This window comes from Pempheris klunzingeri, chromosome 3 (genome assembly GCF_042242105.1).
Source record: "Pempheris klunzingeri isolate RE-2024b chromosome 3, fPemKlu1.hap1, whole genome shotgun sequence".
Lineage (NCBI taxonomy): Eukaryota > Metazoa > Chordata > Actinopteri > Acropomatiformes > Pempheridae > Pempheris > Pempheris klunzingeri.
Window position 1 is genome coordinate 16,512,171 of NC_092014.1, and position 15,566 is coordinate 16,527,736.

General features: G+C 42.8%; 3 protein-coding genes across 3 annotated transcripts; 2 read left to right on the top strand and 1 right to left on the bottom strand.

Annotated features, from left to right (window-relative positions):
- Positions 1 to 301: 301 nt before the first annotated feature.
- atad5b (ATPase family AAA domain containing 5b) lies at positions 302 to 6,708 on the top strand. Its single transcript, XM_070827526.1, is given in 14 exon segments — positions 302 to 863; positions 966 to 1,313; positions 1,395 to 1,491; positions 1,620 to 1,702; positions 1,939 to 2,078; positions 3,406 to 3,568; positions 3,793 to 4,067; positions 4,180 to 4,273; positions 4,348 to 4,409; positions 4,614 to 4,782; positions 4,927 to 5,099; positions 5,155 to 5,900; positions 6,099 to 6,257; positions 6,477 to 6,708. Coding segments are annotated over 14 exon segments (3,150 nt in total). The 3' UTR covers positions 6,556 to 6,708.
- On the bottom strand, positions 6,501 to 9,606 carry tefm (transcription elongation factor, mitochondrial). The gene is made up of 5 exons (XM_070827527.1): positions 9,483 to 9,606; positions 8,779 to 9,272; positions 7,797 to 7,946; positions 7,516 to 7,694; positions 6,501 to 7,371 (listed from the first exon to the last, which is right to left on the bottom strand). The coding sequence occupies exons 1-5, from the start codon at positions 9,523 to 9,525 to the stop codon at positions 7,107 to 7,109; spliced, it is 1,131 nt and encodes a 376-aa protein (XP_070683628.1). The 5' UTR covers positions 9,526 to 9,606; the 3' UTR covers positions 6,501 to 7,106.
- A 1,798-nt stretch (positions 9,607 to 11,404) lies between these two features.
- LOC139198677 (arf-GAP with dual PH domain-containing protein 2-like) lies at positions 11,405 to 15,080 on the top strand. Its single transcript, XM_070827597.1, has 11 exons — positions 11,405 to 11,663; positions 12,103 to 12,233; positions 12,384 to 12,475; positions 12,638 to 12,726; positions 12,836 to 12,948; positions 13,078 to 13,224; positions 13,598 to 13,681; positions 13,774 to 13,836; positions 13,975 to 14,052; positions 14,208 to 14,436; positions 14,520 to 15,080. The coding sequence occupies exons 1-11, from the start codon at positions 11,576 to 11,578 to the stop codon at positions 14,546 to 14,548; spliced, it is 1,143 nt and encodes a 380-aa protein (XP_070683698.1). The 5' UTR covers positions 11,405 to 11,575; the 3' UTR covers positions 14,549 to 15,080.
- The last annotated feature ends 486 nt before the right edge of the window (positions 15,081 to 15,566 follow it).

Here is a 15,566-nt window from a genome sequence, read left to right on the forward strand (position 1 = left end):
GATCCGTCTCTTCACACACGATCTTTGATTATGAACCTTTATGGCGCTTAATTTGAACGTCAGCCCAGAGGCCAACAGATACAGTCAAGGTTTGGTGGTTTTATTTGTTGCGTTTACCTTTCCACACTTAAGCGAATTTGGCTTAAAAACCACAACAAAACATAATTATCTAGCTTGACCGATGTAAAAAGAAAATTGACGCTTTTGTCGAAAAGTTAACGTCGCACAAATTGACGTCACATCGTGTATTAACATCTAAGCGATGCCACCGGACGGTCTGTGAGTTTTGGAGTCATTTACGATGCGAAACAAACTCAAACTGAGCAAGAAATGTGACATTAAAGATGCTTCGTGTCCCAGAAAAGACGAGCCGAGATCCTCCGGGGTGGAAACATCAGTGTTATCGAAGAGGAGCTGCTCCAGTGATGAAGCATCACCGGAAACGGAGTCAGCTGGAGACACACACGGTTCATATGTTGTTGCTGCAGCTGCTGGCTTGTCCTACAGAAAAGCCACACCACTTCAGCGGCAGAGCAACACTTTTAGCGTAAAAGGCATTAAAATTGCACCACTCTTCTTGCACGCAGCGCAGCACAGCAGGAGTAAACGCAGCAGTGATGTTAAACTGGATCAGCCTGCAGAGAAGCTGCAGAAATCAGTGTTTCCTCCTCTGAGTGAAGATGTCCAACTAATGAGATGTCAGCAGCGTTTGTCAACAGTTTACCTGACAGAGAGAAAGTGGTCCCAGAGGGGACAGTTTCCACCCTCAGCTCTGCACGGCTGTCTGGAAGAAGTCCAAACATCTAACCCTACATTTCCGGTGCAAACAGTTTTCAGCACCTTGCAGAGGAAGGCCAGTGTGAGTCTGCAGGATGTTGGGTCCACAGGTGAGATTAAGCAACAGTGTGTTACTATCATAAACTTGTGCTGCCTCAGCCAATTACGCCTCTCCTTCTTTTCCAAAGCAGAAAGCTCCCAGAATCTAAGCTCCCCGCAGAACCACGTTAAAGAGAAGAGGAAACGGGCAAGCGAAAGCTCTGAGAGGATGCCAAAACGTCTGAGGTCTCGACTCACCGCAGAGGCTGCTGTTGGTATGGGTCCCCGTCGCATGTCACCACAGGGTGTCCAGGAAAGGTCTGTCCTGACGGGCAAGAAGCAGCCCAGAAGCAACAAGCTAAGTCGCACTCACAGACTGAGGCGGCAGAGTGGGATCCAGGCAGGCCTGGAGAGCAACCGTGAGCCGCACTCTGGGTTGATGAGTTATTCAGAATCTGACAGCCAGTCGCTCAAAACCTCTGACGTTCTCCAAACAGGTGAACTTGCCACATGCTGGTTGAATGTTTTATGCACTTCAAATAGCAAGAAATCAACTTTTTCCCTCTTCTTTTGCCCAGATTCCAGTTTTGAGGACGTCCTCTGGACAGACAAATACAGTCCTCAGCATTCAAGCGAAGTCATCGGCAACTCTGCCTCTGTGAATAAACTACAAAGGTTAGCATTATACATTTGTTATTTTTGTATGTGTGGGAAAATTGTATAAAAAATTAAAAGAATTAAAAGTTCTTTCACTGAATCAGTGTGAGAAAAACCTTTTGGTTTTTTTTATATGTGGAATTCAGTTGGTTGAAGAAATGGAAGCTCAAAGCCGACTGTGACGAGACGAGAAAAATGGGGGAAAGGAAACAAGGAGAAAACAGCAGTGGTATGAGTTTGTGTTTGTCACACTTGACGTCTGCACTTATTTCTCAGCTCGGGGTCAGAATTTTGATGTGGCTTCTAATGAGCCATGACCAAACATCTGTCACATGGCCTGTTTATTTTTGGGTATCCACATGACTAGAGTTTTATTTTAACGACTTGGGATTTCACAGAATTTTCCATGTGTGGTATTTTTGGGTGGAATTGGATATAAGTAATAACTGTCCCTGTACTGTGTAGACTCGTGGGACTGTGGAGACTTCCAGGGTGAGGCCGGCGCAGTAGAGGAGCCGCTGTGTAACACCGTGCTGATTACTGGACCTCCAGGTGTGGGCAAGACCGCCGCGGTGTATGCCTGCTCGCAGGAGCTTGGCTTCAAGGTTGGACTCAAACTGGACCAGGCAGATAATAAGATCTTAAAATGACTGTGCCAAAAACATCAAGTGTTCATCATTCCCATCAAGAACTGATTCTTAGCGGGGTGAAAAGAAATCTCTATTAGCTCACCACTGTGAACTATAATAACAAAAACATGACTACATGTGTCAAATCTAAGCCAAATTATGTCTTGAAAGATGCCTTAGAAGAATATAAAACAGCTGAAAAGAGTTCAGGGATCCCCACATATAACCAGTTTATTATTGACTATACAAGTATCATCATTATCCTTCAGAAAGCCTATCCAGAAATTATTTAACAAATAAAAAATAATGTTTTAGAGACCGTTATTAAATGCTATTTGGCATTTACGTTTTTCATTTAACACACAGTCTAAATTTAATCACTCCTCAGTTTTGGCGTCATTGTCTACGTCACCGATTACTTCACAAAATGATCCATAATAAATAAATAAAAGCCAATTAATGGCTGGCAAGGACAAATAAAAGCCCCAAATATAAGCCAGGGGAAAAACACAAGGATGGATTAACGCTTGATGTCTGTTATATAATGTGCAAAGCCAGTTAAACATGATTCACATTTCCATCATTTAAATAATGCAGCAACAAACCTTTAACAGGGAAAATGGGACCAGATGAGGAAATAAAGAGGCTTCATGCTAAAATACGACCAAGTATACTTGGCGAACAAAGGGACTTAGAAGTAAGGGCCTGTCCCAAATACGGACCTGTAGACATACATGCTAGTCACTATTTGAGGAAATATGATAATTTTCTTTTTTAGTAAACTGCAGATTAGATTAGTACTGACATCTGGCCAAACTCTGTGATATGGAGCCATTGTTTTATTAGGTACTCAGTCTGCCACCCTCCTTTACTGCCATCTCTTTCTCTCTAAGACTATGGAGGATACATGTTTTGAAATATGTTACTCACAGTTGAGCAGGTTAATTATATTTCCATCTGTGCTCATAAAGTAAATATAGCTGCTTTTACTCAGCTCTGTGGCTCATTGAAATGATGTCTCCTGACACTTTAATGTGAGTGTTTGGCCTCAAAAGATCAAAAATGTTAAATACATTGTGTGGCCATTTGGCAGTATCTGCGCAATTAGAATGAAAGCAAGTCAAATCAAATGTAAAATTGTCAAAATGGATCACTTGGCAAATGCTGATATTTTATGTCCCTCATCAGAGCACCCAATTATGAGGTGCACCATGTTGTAAACTGCTTCCATGGCAAAGAAACATCTGGACTGAAATAAGAGAAATTATTATACTTAAGGTTTTCTTTTCCTTTTCAATCAAAGGTATTTGAGGTGAACTGCTCCTCGCAGCGTAGTGGCTGCCATGTTCTGTCTCAGCTGAAGGAAGCTACACAGTCCCATCTAGTGGAGACATCGGGGAAGGACCCGCTGAAACCAACTTACTTCAACAACTACAGCTGCACGCCTAAATCTGAGACTTTACCTGGTAAGACACGGAATTCATCGAAATCCAAATAATACAACATCTCTTACTTACTAACTTGCATACCTAGACAAGCTTGTGGCAAAGATTGTTTTTTTTAAAAAGTGAAAGAACTTTATGGCATCAGGCTTACGCACTGTTTAAATATATATCTGTAGACAGTAATGGTGGTGTCAATTTCATATTAGCACATTTTTACAGACATTTGTGGTTTTTTTCTTTAACAGGAAAAACAGTGCCTCCGAAAAATGTTACCTCCACCTCTAAAAGGAGAGCAGCGCAGAACTTGGGCCGCTCCAGTCGCAAAGCAAAACCAAATCCAGCCACAGTCACTTTGACCAACTACTTTAAGATGAAGGCCAAAGGAGATCACTTGCACTTTGGTGGCCTGCCGCCATCCGAAAACCCAGACAGCAAGAAATTGGGCAGCCCATCACCAGGCTCTGATCAAACAGCGCTACAGAACAAAAAGACGGCCACATCACTCATTCTCTTTGAAGAGGTAAACCGTTTGGCAACCCCACACTGTCAGATGTATAATTAAATGGATACGAGACCGCACATAACCCATGTTTGGTCTGGGCTGATCCTCTTGCAACTATCTGCTCCCACAGGTTGATGTCATATTTGATGATGATGTCGGTTTCCTCGCTGCCATCAAGACTTTCATGACAACCACTAAAAGACCAGTCATTCTGACCACCAGTGGTAAACGCACACACTGTGTAATTTTGCATAGAGTAGATCAGAGGACAAGCTGTGATGTCAAATATCTTCTTTAGATCCCTCATTCAGAGAGAGATTTAACTGCAGCTTGGAGGAAATTGTTTTCAAAACCCCATCTGCGGTAAGTTTTTACCTCCTCACCCTTCCACAAGCTTATTATGAAATTCATGCATGTTTCCTACATATTTTTTTTCTCATATTATTTGTGACAAAAAAGCCTCTGCTGGTGGCTTGGTGAACAACTAAAGGCTGCCCAAGCATGCAGAACGAATATGAGGAAGAATGACACAGTTGAACTTCAGCTCGGTCCGTCTGTTCCCAGGTGAATGTCTGTAGCTACCTGCAGCTGGTAGGATTGGCTGAGAATGTGCGACTGGAGTCGGACGACGTCAGCAGCCTCCTCCGACTGTTAAAAGGTGACGTCAGACGCTGCCTGTTGCAGCTGCAGCTCTGGGTGAACAGTGGTGGAGGACGGGCATCTCAGAGCAGAGGCTTGCCGAAGGAGCCCACTCATGCCCAGCGTAGGTTGCTCTAAATAAATCCCAATCAAGCCCCCTTATAGATAACGATTTTGTGGCCAAAAATGTTCAATAGCAGTATGAATTTGCAGGAATTTTCTTAATTTCCCTATCTAGACTGGAGTGTTACTGACAGGGGAGACTGTGTTGATTCCCGGCTTCCTCAGTGTGACATAGGCTGCACTGCTAGCAAGCTGGGTCTCCACCCTGTGACCCAAAAGCAACTACTAAATCTCCTGATGGCGAGTATTGGTGTCTTCTCCTAGTGTTTGAACTCCATAAGCTTTTCTGTAAGAGAAAACTGACCTTCATGTCAATATTTTCTTTCATTTTTCAATTGTTCAGTGTCAGCGCTGGTCTGAAATAAACATGGCCGAGCTCCTGCGGCTCCTAGCTGAGAGCTGGAGAGGTGGTGTGCCTCTTCTGTACTCCAACCTGGACCTCCTCCTACCTATCTGTGCTAAGGGGGCTCATTCTGGGCTGCAGAGGGAGCTGGCACCCTCTGACATTGATCCTCACATCCAGCAGCTGGGCAAAAACGTCTGTCCAAAGGCAGACAGCAAATCCATTAGGAATATCTCCAGGCTCAGCAGAAGGAAATATGTCACGTCTGACCCCACATCATCCTCCAGTTTGACAAAAAGCCCTCAAAGAACATCATCGTCTTCAAGACACAAGACTGAACGAAACACGGCCAAAGTGGCAATCGTCCGTTTGGATGCTTTAACTGACTTCTTTGACCTCATGTCGTACCTCGATGCCACCGTGCCGGTGGCAGCAACGCTTGTTTCAGGCTCATGCGGACCCGGGCCGTTTGTGTGGACGAGAGCTGAGATAAAGGATGGCTTGTCGGATGAGATGAGGGAGGAGGAGGGCGGGGGTCGGATCCAGGAGACGCTGTTGGATATTCAGGCTGCTGTTGAGGGCTTGGGGTATCACACGTGTTGGCGAATGTCTGAGGCGTCGACTGAGCCCCAAAAACACAGGCAGGAACTGGGAGACACATGTAGTGGGAACGTGGAAGAGAGACTGACTGCCTCTTCTAAAAGACAGAGCCTCAGCTTTAGTTTTCAACCTCTGTGCGCACCAAGGTGAGCCTATACTCAGCTTCTGGATGCATTTGGGCGTCATGTCATGTGTATTCTATCCACTTTTTCAAAATCCTTAATAACGTACCTTGTTTTTTGGAAAGGGACACTTAAGGCCCATGGCATTTTACACATCATCACAAAGCAGAAAACAAAAATGTCTGTTTCTGAACCTGTCATTCTCGTGCCTGTCCCCTCCAGTGTAGCACAGAGGAGGTACGAGCTGAGCAGGACTGTGCTTGGCAGTAAATCGTTCAGCCTGCTGGGAAACAGACAGGCTGTCAGTGTCGACTACATGCCGGTCCTCCGCTACATCTGTCGCTCTCAGAGAAGACGGCGACAGAAAGAGGAACCACTCAGGTGAGCCAGACATAAACGTTTACTTTAATTTTGAGAGGCCGACTGACGCCAGTCAAATGGTGCATAATTAACGACAGCACTGTTCTTATATTATTATAATAGACCAGGTGACATCAGGGTAGACAGTGTGACAATGAAAGCCCAATTTGACTTTTTAATGTGATCAAAACAATACTAATATTTGCAGACAAAATTTTAATGATTTATCCCCCACTTTAGGTGTCCAAACGACCTCCACAGCATTCACCTGAGCTTCTCAAAGCCAACTATTCAACTGCTTGCTGAGGAGTTCTCATAGAGACAAGTCTGGAAAAAGACCGTAGAAGCTCACGTCTTCGCCTTTCACCATTCAGTATTTATTTTACCTGAAAATCGTTTCCACCTTTAACACTGAAAAATGAATTAAATGCAGTTGAGGTGAGAAATCATGTTTTATTTATATGCAGGTGCAACCATGAAAAGTAAATAAAAATTCTATTTTTGTAAATGATGTTGATCATTTTAGAGAAAGTAAAGCACTTTGTGCGTTGCTGTCGAGATCAGTGCTGTGTTTATTAAGTTACTTCATAATCCAGAAAAACCTTTTTGTTGAACACAAACCAACAGGAGTGAAAATCCTCAGACAGCAGGAAGATGGCAAAAAGCTATTACCTTATTTAAGTGCCCAAATTGAATAAGGTTGACAGCAGAAATGACGAAACACCACGGCAACCTCAGGCCCAGCATCCCGAAAAACCGTAAGAGTGTTTTATGTAACAGTGAGACTGTTCAATACTTTAAAAATGTACCGTCTCCCTCAGGAGGTTTGTCTTAGTGGATGTGGTGCATGGTGAGCGGTCTACACGTTGGCTAACTAGAGGATTCACTGAGCAGCTCGTAAAAGGTTACAGCCTGCAGCAGGGCGTCACAGAGTTCCTCTCCTCCTCTTTTGCTGCCCATTTGAAAGTGATTCCTGTATTTAACCAGCAGCTCTGGGGGAAAGTTTATCCTAGGAAGCTTCTGCGTCACAGATTCAGTCATCAGCCGCCGCACCGTCGCTGCCCCGCTGGTCCGCGACTCGCCCACCATGAGTCCAAAGTGACGTCCCACAGCAGTACGCATCATGTTCAAAACTCTGCGAAGGACGGAAGACATCAAAGAGCTAAATTTCAAGTCATTTCAGGGAGCATCAAAATGAATATTGTGTTTTTGTACAGTATTTTGGTGACTTTCATAGTTGAAAAATCATGATAGTCATGAAATCCGCTTTTCTCCCCACCTGGGAGGAATGTTGGACTCAGGCTGTAAGTTTCTTGGCTCAAGCAGAGCGAACAGCATGGCCTCCACAGTCCTCAAGTGGGCCATAATAGGGAATAGAGTCGTATTCTGGGCCGAGATTGAGGGTTTCTCTATTATGTAGAAGTCAGCTGATGGGAGGAGTGCCACAACCCCGGTGACCTAATGGCAGAAAGGAAAAATGACATATAGTGCAGTTGTATATGGGTTTAACATTCAACCCGTCACTGTAAAACTCCAATAACAGCATGGACTCCTACTCACATCATTCAAGTAAGAAGAAGCCATGTATGTCCCCCTCAAGAAATTTGGACATTCCAGCTGCTGCCAATCCAGTACTTTCATCCCACGGTCCACATGAGCCCAGGCGATTTTATTAGTCCCACATACCACTGACACAATGGTATTGGCATCCTGAGTAAACAAATATAGAATTGTGATAGGTAGTCAGTTAATTATACTGTTTTATCTTTAACTGAGAGGAGGCAGCGCGGTGGTCAGCACTGTTGCCTCACAGCAAGAAGGTTCCCGGTTTGAATCTTTCTATGTGGAGTTTGCACGTTCTCCCTGTGCTTGTGTGGGGTCTCTCCAGGTACTCCAGCTTCCTCCCACAATCCAAAGACATGCAGGTTTATTGGTGACTCTAAATTGCTTGTGAGCGTGAGCATGAATGGTTATCTGTCTCTATGTGTTGGCCCTGTGGTTGCCTGGCGACCAGTCCAGGGTGTACCGCGCCTCTCGCCCCAAAATCAGCTGGGATTGGCTCCAGCCCCCCCACGGCCCTGGCGGATAAACGGTATAGACAATGGATGGATGGAGACTGCGGGGACATTAGCTGAATAATCTTGACAACAAATCTTAAGCACAAATGCTGTCTTACAAACAGGGGGTGTAGAGTTTGAAAGGAAGGTGTGTTTACCAGACAAAGAAGAAGAAAAAGATGCTACCAATTGCAGGAAATGTAGGATGCAGCATTTTAGAACATAAGTCATATTAGGGACTATAGGTCAGGATTATTTCGCCTCTGCTGCATCATTTTTTTGTTATTGATCTGTATCTCACAAGTAATAAGACTTCATGAAGGTACATTACTAAATTATGAGACCCAAGCCACCAGTATAAGCGAGATGCAACAGCAGAAATGCAAAACTGATCAGACACTCCCATGACATCATGACTGCAGATGAGTGAAAACGTGGAAGTTAGTTTTAACCAAACAAACCCATCCAGGGGATCAGACCCTCACCTCCAGCCAGGACCTGTCAACCTCCGGCCTGATGAACTTGGCCAGCTGAATCCTCACTTTCCTCTCCTTCTTAACCGGGTCGAGGATGGAGTTGAAGACAGTGACCGCACTCTTGTGCTTCAGCAGCGGCACATTGACCACACTCTCCAGAGTTTTAAAGGGTCCGTTTTTAGTCCTGTACTCCACAATGTTGAGCGACTTGCGGCCCCTCAGGAGCTTGACGCTGGCCAGCTCTGCCGGCGTGGCGGTGTTGAGCAGCTGCAGGATGACGTCTCGTTGCTCGGAGGTGTAGCACGCATCCAGAGGTCTGCTGTCCTCTTTGCAGGGCTCAGAGGAGGAGGAGGAGGAGGACAAGGTGGCGTCCAGGGTCTCAAAGCCCGCCACGGGAACCCGGCTCCGCCAGCAACATGTGCACTGGAGGTACCGCAGCTCCAGCTCCGGAAGGGAGCAGTGCTGGGGGCGACGGAATAAGCCGGACCGTCCTGCATAGTGACCTGAGGAGCAAAAACAAGAAAGTGGCCTGTGATTACAAAAAATCACAATCATCACTCACGCGTCTAAATGTCTAAAACAGAGAAAACTGCGAGGTGTGCTATCTAACATAGCCTGAAACACTTCGAGCTAGCTGGTTTAAACTAGCAACGTTAAATTAGCCTCTAAGTGTAAACCTGCGGAAACAGTGAGGAAAAGACAAACCAGCTCACTTCTCTGAGCGACCGACGACAGAAATCGCCGGGCGAACCACATCGTCGTCGATTTAAAGAAATAACTGATGGTTTTTTAGCTACAACATCATGCAGGTTGGATAGCTTTGCCCTTTGGTTGTTGTCCGACGGTTTTCAGTTGTCCGGTGTAGCACAACAACTCTTAACATTGGTTCCGGGGTTGTTGTTTTTCTGGTCCCTCCGTGTGTTTGCCGCCACTAACTGTGCTGTAGAGTCACTGCACTCATTCATATGGTGCACACTGCATTACTGGGCTGATTCAATGTAAGATGACTTTACATACCACATGTATATTAGTGATGGTAGACAAACCTCTTAGTGTTGTGTAATGCTATTCAACAGCATCAAATCTAACAGAAGTGGACTGTGTCTGAGTGTATTAATTCAAAAACTGTACACAGGTACATTTTTAAGGTACTTTATTCATTATGTAGAAAAAAAAATGGTTCTTTAAGTGTACATGTTATATATTATTGTTGGTAGTGGTAGTAGTGGTAGTAGTATTATTGGTATTATATAGTACAGCGCCTTACTATGATTGTGCATGTTATATATTTTTATTAGTAGTGTTGTTGTTGTTGTTGTTGTTGTTGTTGTTGTTGTTGTTGTTGTTGTTGTTGTTGTTGTTATTATTATTATTATTATTATAAGACTCTGGACTCACCTGCTGCAGTAATTTACCTCTGTGTAATAATTTGTAGTAATAATTTTTAATACATCTTTTTTTTAATTCATACTTTTATATATTTATATTTTACTTTGTGTTTGAAGTGTATTCTTCTTATTCTTATTCTTTTGGAGCTGTGTGTAACAAAGCAATTTCCTCCTGGGGATTATTAAAGTAATTCTGATTTAGATGTGCAAAATTGTTTTGAAAAATTTGAATTATTGGCCTATATTTTAGATTTGTGATGGGTTAATATATAGCTGATTAAAAAAAAGGTCAAAATGTTAAATTTACAGTATTTTACAATGTTATTTTAAGTGTAAATTTACAGTAAATGACTGGCTACTGAGTTGCATTATTTTGACAGGTTATACTGTAATTCTAGAGTAACATAATGCAACAGTACGTCACAGTAATCTGATGGGTATTTTACTGTAAAATCAGTTAGGTACTGTAATTCTACAGTTTCACATTGCTGTTTCACAGTCTTTTTAATCCAGTGTCTTTAAACTTGAAGACATATATATTGGGGTTGTGAGATCAAGTCAGGACAGCTGCGTTTGACTTGTGTTAACTGTAGCCAGCAATAGCAACCAGAAGCAAAGAGACAAAACCCGTAGTGGAGCGCATACAGTCAATACATGCAGTCAATTTTGGCAATTAGATTGTATTCGTGGGGCTGTTTTAAAAGACCCTGCACACTAACACACACACACACAGGCATTTTCATTTAACCTGACTGGGTAGATCTCTGCTGAGGTGGAATCGAAAGACAATCAAAATACTATTAAAAGCAGTAAAGGTATACTTTGTCCTGCCCTAACAAGTGCAAATACTTAAATAAGCCTAAAGATTATGTCATATAGAGTGAGCTATAAAGCTAACTGTGATGTGTTTATCATCACAATCTCCTTGAGTGAACATATTTTTGTTACGTTTCGATCACACTGCATTTTAATGGGTTAGGGTTAGGGTTGACTGCAAAATACTTAATACTTATACTTCACTGAGGAAAAGTTTATTTCAGATATTGTCCTGTGTACTCTCCTAACATGATAACACCTTTCCTACACTGGACAAACTCACAGTTTTCTATGAGCTACATACAAGTCTATCAGCCTGATATTGTAAGTCAGTCACTCTGTTAATGTGACGTCTGTTTCACTTCCTTTCTCTGTTATTTGTGGACCTCTGCGTTTGTGTGCAGAACAATATACTTCATGATGCTGTGCTGGTAAGAGGAAACGCTGGGACGCTGGCCAGTGAGAAGAAATTATGTTTTTCACCTTACGGAGCAGAATAGCTCTGTACCATGTCATATACAGAGTCAATATGGAGGTAATACCTAGTAGCTCTTTTGGTGGGACTCAGCTGTCGGTCTGACAGGAGCAAACTACCTTCACCTATGGCCAGTCTGGATAGAAATAACAAAATCCTGCTCGAATTGGCGCGACAGCCAGGTAACAACTTGTGTGCTGACTGCGGAGCTCCTGGTGAGTAAACTGTCAAAGATTCATATCCACAATATATCAATTTGAATACAATATCAACACTGTTTGACTGATATCCAATAATGCATGTTTTGTCAAATACCTTTATGCCTGATTTCTGCGTAAATGAACATGTTTTCTTTGTTAAAGTTTACAGAATGGTTAACAGTAGCCACCTGATGTTGTTTGTTAACACAATTAGTTCCAAAGTAACGCTTTATGACCAAGCCTTGTTTTGTTATAGACTTTAATAAGGGGAAGTGGTGACTGCTGTATATTCTGCGGCATGACCTCACTGTTCCTCCTATAACTCCGAATACCGTCGGTTAATAGAGAGTGCGTCTGTGTGAGAGCAAAATACAAGAAATTAAATACTTATAGCCTCTGAGTTCCAGTGCACATTAACCTATTGAGTTATATGGTTGTTGTTTTTTGCTCACAGAGCCTGATTGGGCCTCCTACACTCTTGGTGTCTTTGTGTGCCTGAACTGCTCGGGGATACATCGTAATTTGCCTGCTGTCAGCAAAGTGAAATCCACACGCCTGGATCACTGGGAAGATTCACTAGTAGAGGTACTCTGTATTTGTTTTTTAATGGATAGATAACACCATATATTCATTTACACTTCTATATGCTGAAAATGCGGACAGTCCACTCTGCATTAACTGAATATTAATTGTTATTGTTGTAACCTTTTTAAATCTCACGCCATGTGGTTTCAGTTCATGCGGGAGAGTGGAAATTCTGTAGCCAAAGCCATCTACGAGAGGTGTGTCCCTGCCTTCTTCTACCGGCCACAACAATCAGACTGCATGTGAGTGACTGTCATGGCATACACCATCCATTCACCTCATTAGCACAGTGGAAGTGAAGAGTGAAGAATCAACAAATAGTCTATGTAGTGAATGGGAGTGGAGACGTACAGAGGGAGGAACAAACAAAAGAAACGTTAATGGATGTTTTGCTTTGCTTTTAGTGTTCTTAAGGATCAATGGATCCGTGCAAAGTATGAAAGAAGAGAATTCACAGGAGAAAACAACTACATTCAGCAATGTTATAACTCAGGTAACTGTCCTCTGATTATACCGATGTAAAAACCTTCTTCCTGTCTATAAAATATTATGCAGCTCAGTTGCTTTTCATCTCTGTTGTTTATTTGACGTATCCATCCCAGACCCATTTGAGTCAACACTGTGGAAGAAGGGCAAAGACAACAAGCAGTTTCTGAAGAGGATCTTCCTGCTGTCCCGGAAAGACTTCACCCTCAGATACTTCATCAAAGAGGATGTGAGTAGTTCTTTTACCATATCATTACTTTGTCTAAAGTGCTTTGAGAGCACACTGGGGCTACAGTTGAATGCCTTTTTGTTCCTAATCTTTTTTGAATCATTCCTGAATCCTCACATTAAAACCAAGTCCAAGGTCCCCAAAGCTGTCATCTCTGTGAAGGACCTGAATGCCACTTTCCAGCCAGAGAAGATCAGCCACGCTCATGGTCTGCAGATCTCCTACATGCAGGACGAACGCATGAGGAATCTGTTTGTTTATCATGAGAACGGACAGGTGAGCTCGAGTGCTATCGTGCTATTTTATTTCAACTTCTCAATTGGCAGATGCAGCATACAAACGTCTTGATCAGGTCAAAATGTTTAAAAGTGGGACACCACAGCAAAATACATATACACAACAACAGGCTGACTGACGGCAGGTGTGGTTAAACATCCCACCAGCCAAATGTTGTAAACATCTCAAAGCAATTAACAGTTAAATAAGGGACACCTCAAAGAGTATAAGTACTATATCACATCAAAAATCACATCAAAAAAATCTCAACATGTGCAAAACAATTGTGGAACTGTCCAGACCGCACACTTGCATGGATACAGGTTATGTCTCAGTCTTCCTAATGTGCTCTCCTATATCCGACGCCTCGTAGGTAATTGTATCCTTGTTCAATGCAATCCGAGCAACTCGCCTGGCGTACCTCCAGAAGAAGCATCCCACTCTTCAGGATAACGATGTGAGACGTTTTTTCAGATAGATTGTTAAATTCTAAGTGTTAAACTACAACTTTAGTCCAGTTAACAGTGTTGCCCTTGTTTCTCTGCACAGTTAATACCTCAGATAACAAGACATTGTCTGAAGGAGGGGTACATGGAGAAAACTGGCCCGACGGTCAGTCAACCATTTGAATCTATTATAAAAATCAGTTGGATTTAAATCCATTTGTTGTCCCTGAGAAATTAATTTCTTTCTTTCTTTCTTTCCTTCCCTCTGTCTCTATGTCCCTTTGTCTGTATGCATGTTTTTTAGCAACGGGAGCCATTCAAGAAGAGGTGGTTCACACTGTGCTCACAGAACAGAAAGCTTCTATATTTTAAAAACCCACTGGTAATTAATAGATAACACCACAGTTTCCCCTCTACAGTATGAGAAAAGTCAAATCAGCTGCATTATTTATATGTCGTTTCATATGATATTAGCCTCAAATGACAAAACACGTACACACATTACAGTCTGCGCTGTCTGCTTGTTGTCACTGTTAGGATGCTACAGAGCTGGGTGCTGTCTTCATCGGCACGGAGAGCCACAGCTACTCTGTTTCAGAGAGCAGCGGCCGGAGCACGAGGGGAGGCCGATGGCACTGTGGCATCACGCTGCAGACTCCAGGCAGGCAGTTTGTGTTCATGTGTGAGCATGAGCAGGAGCAGAGGGAGTGGCTGGAGGCCTTCGGAAAGGTCATCTCTCAACCCATGACCCCAGAGGACTACACTAGTAAGATACTGTGCAGCTCATGTCCCACTGTGATGGCATAAACATGAACGCCTAACATCTTTTTTTCCCTTCCTTTGGTATAGATGAAGCCAACTTGAGAAGAGGGAGATGATTGGAGCAGCTCTACCTGCCGGTGTGCAGGAGTCGAGGATGCAGTGGGCTAAGTGAAATGTGCTTGGGGGACATAATAGACAGAAAGCCTTACATCCAAGAGATGCTCCTGAATCTGTCAGTGAGGATTAAAAAAATGGGGACAAACTCATTTTCACTGGTAGGTCTGCTTGACAGCACAGCAAAAGATCAACTGTAACACTTTGCACAGACTGCAGAGTCTGTGATTACAGTGTGACACCTTGGAGAAGTCATTGTCACAGCTGAGATGTTTTTTAAGATCTATGCGCATCAGACACTGTATCTGTTGAATTCATTGCATTATTGTTGCCACAGTGACACCACATGAAATAACTTTTTGCAATACATTATGGATACACTGGGGCCAAATATTGTGTTTATTAGAAATAAGGGCCAGGTTTTAAATTGCTATTTTTTGTAGTTGTTTTGTATTTTATGTGTGCTTTTTAACTCAGTTTACACATTTTGAAAAGATTAGGTTCATATTTCTCACACATTGTCTCGCTGAGACATCTTTATGGATCTGTAACACTGAACGCTCTTCAACATTTTAATAAATTAAATACTCAATTGATGCCTGCTTTTAATGTTTTACTATTTCTAGAGTTGTGGATATGAATATTCCTCTTCCGTTACAAAGGTAAAGTACCCTGTATTTATGCATCACAGATGATTGCCCTTTATCATCATAGGCAGGTTTTTGTGATCAGGGTCAAGTCAGGGGTGGATCAGTGATCAGGCCAAGTGGATGGGAAGCCGTCCAGACCCACAACGGACCAGAGGACTCCAGGTTCACCATTTAGTAATTAATTTGTGGTAATATGATTATTAGCAAATGTGTTAATATCGTAAAGCACATTATAAACTAAAAGGATAAACACCTGCATGATAGGGGCCGCTGTCTGATAAAGTGGTTCTTTTCAGGACATTATCATATCCATATATATTGTGCTTACATGGTGCATTTCTCTCTATAAATTTGTGCTTGATACACACTT

Excerpts from the sequence above, each read along its gene's own strand:
- tefm (XM_070827527.1), bottom strand. The coding sequence starts at position 9,525 with ATGTGGTTCGCCCGGCGATTTCTGTCGTCGGTCGCTCAGAGAA. Across the intron at positions 9,273-9,482 it reads GTCGTCGGTCGCTCAGAGAA|GTCACTATGCAGGACGGTCC; the intron begins GTGAGCTGGTTT and ends TTTGCTCCTCAG. Across the intron at positions 7,695-7,796 it reads CTTCTTCTTACTTGAATGAT|GTCACCGGGGTTGTGGCACT; the intron begins GTGAGTAGGAGT and ends TTCTGCCATTAG.
- LOC139198677 (XM_070827597.1), top strand. The coding sequence starts at position 11,576 with ATGGCCAGTCTGGATAGAAATAACAAAATCCTGCTCGAATTGGCGCGA. Across the intron at positions 12,234-12,383 it reads GGGAAGATTCACTAGTAGAG|TTCATGCGGGAGAGTGGAAA; the intron begins GTACTCTGTATT and ends ATGTGGTTTCAG. Across the intron at positions 13,837-13,974 it reads TGGAGAAAACTGGCCCGACG|CAACGGGAGCCATTCAAGAA; the intron begins GTCAGTCAACCA and ends CATGTTTTTTAG.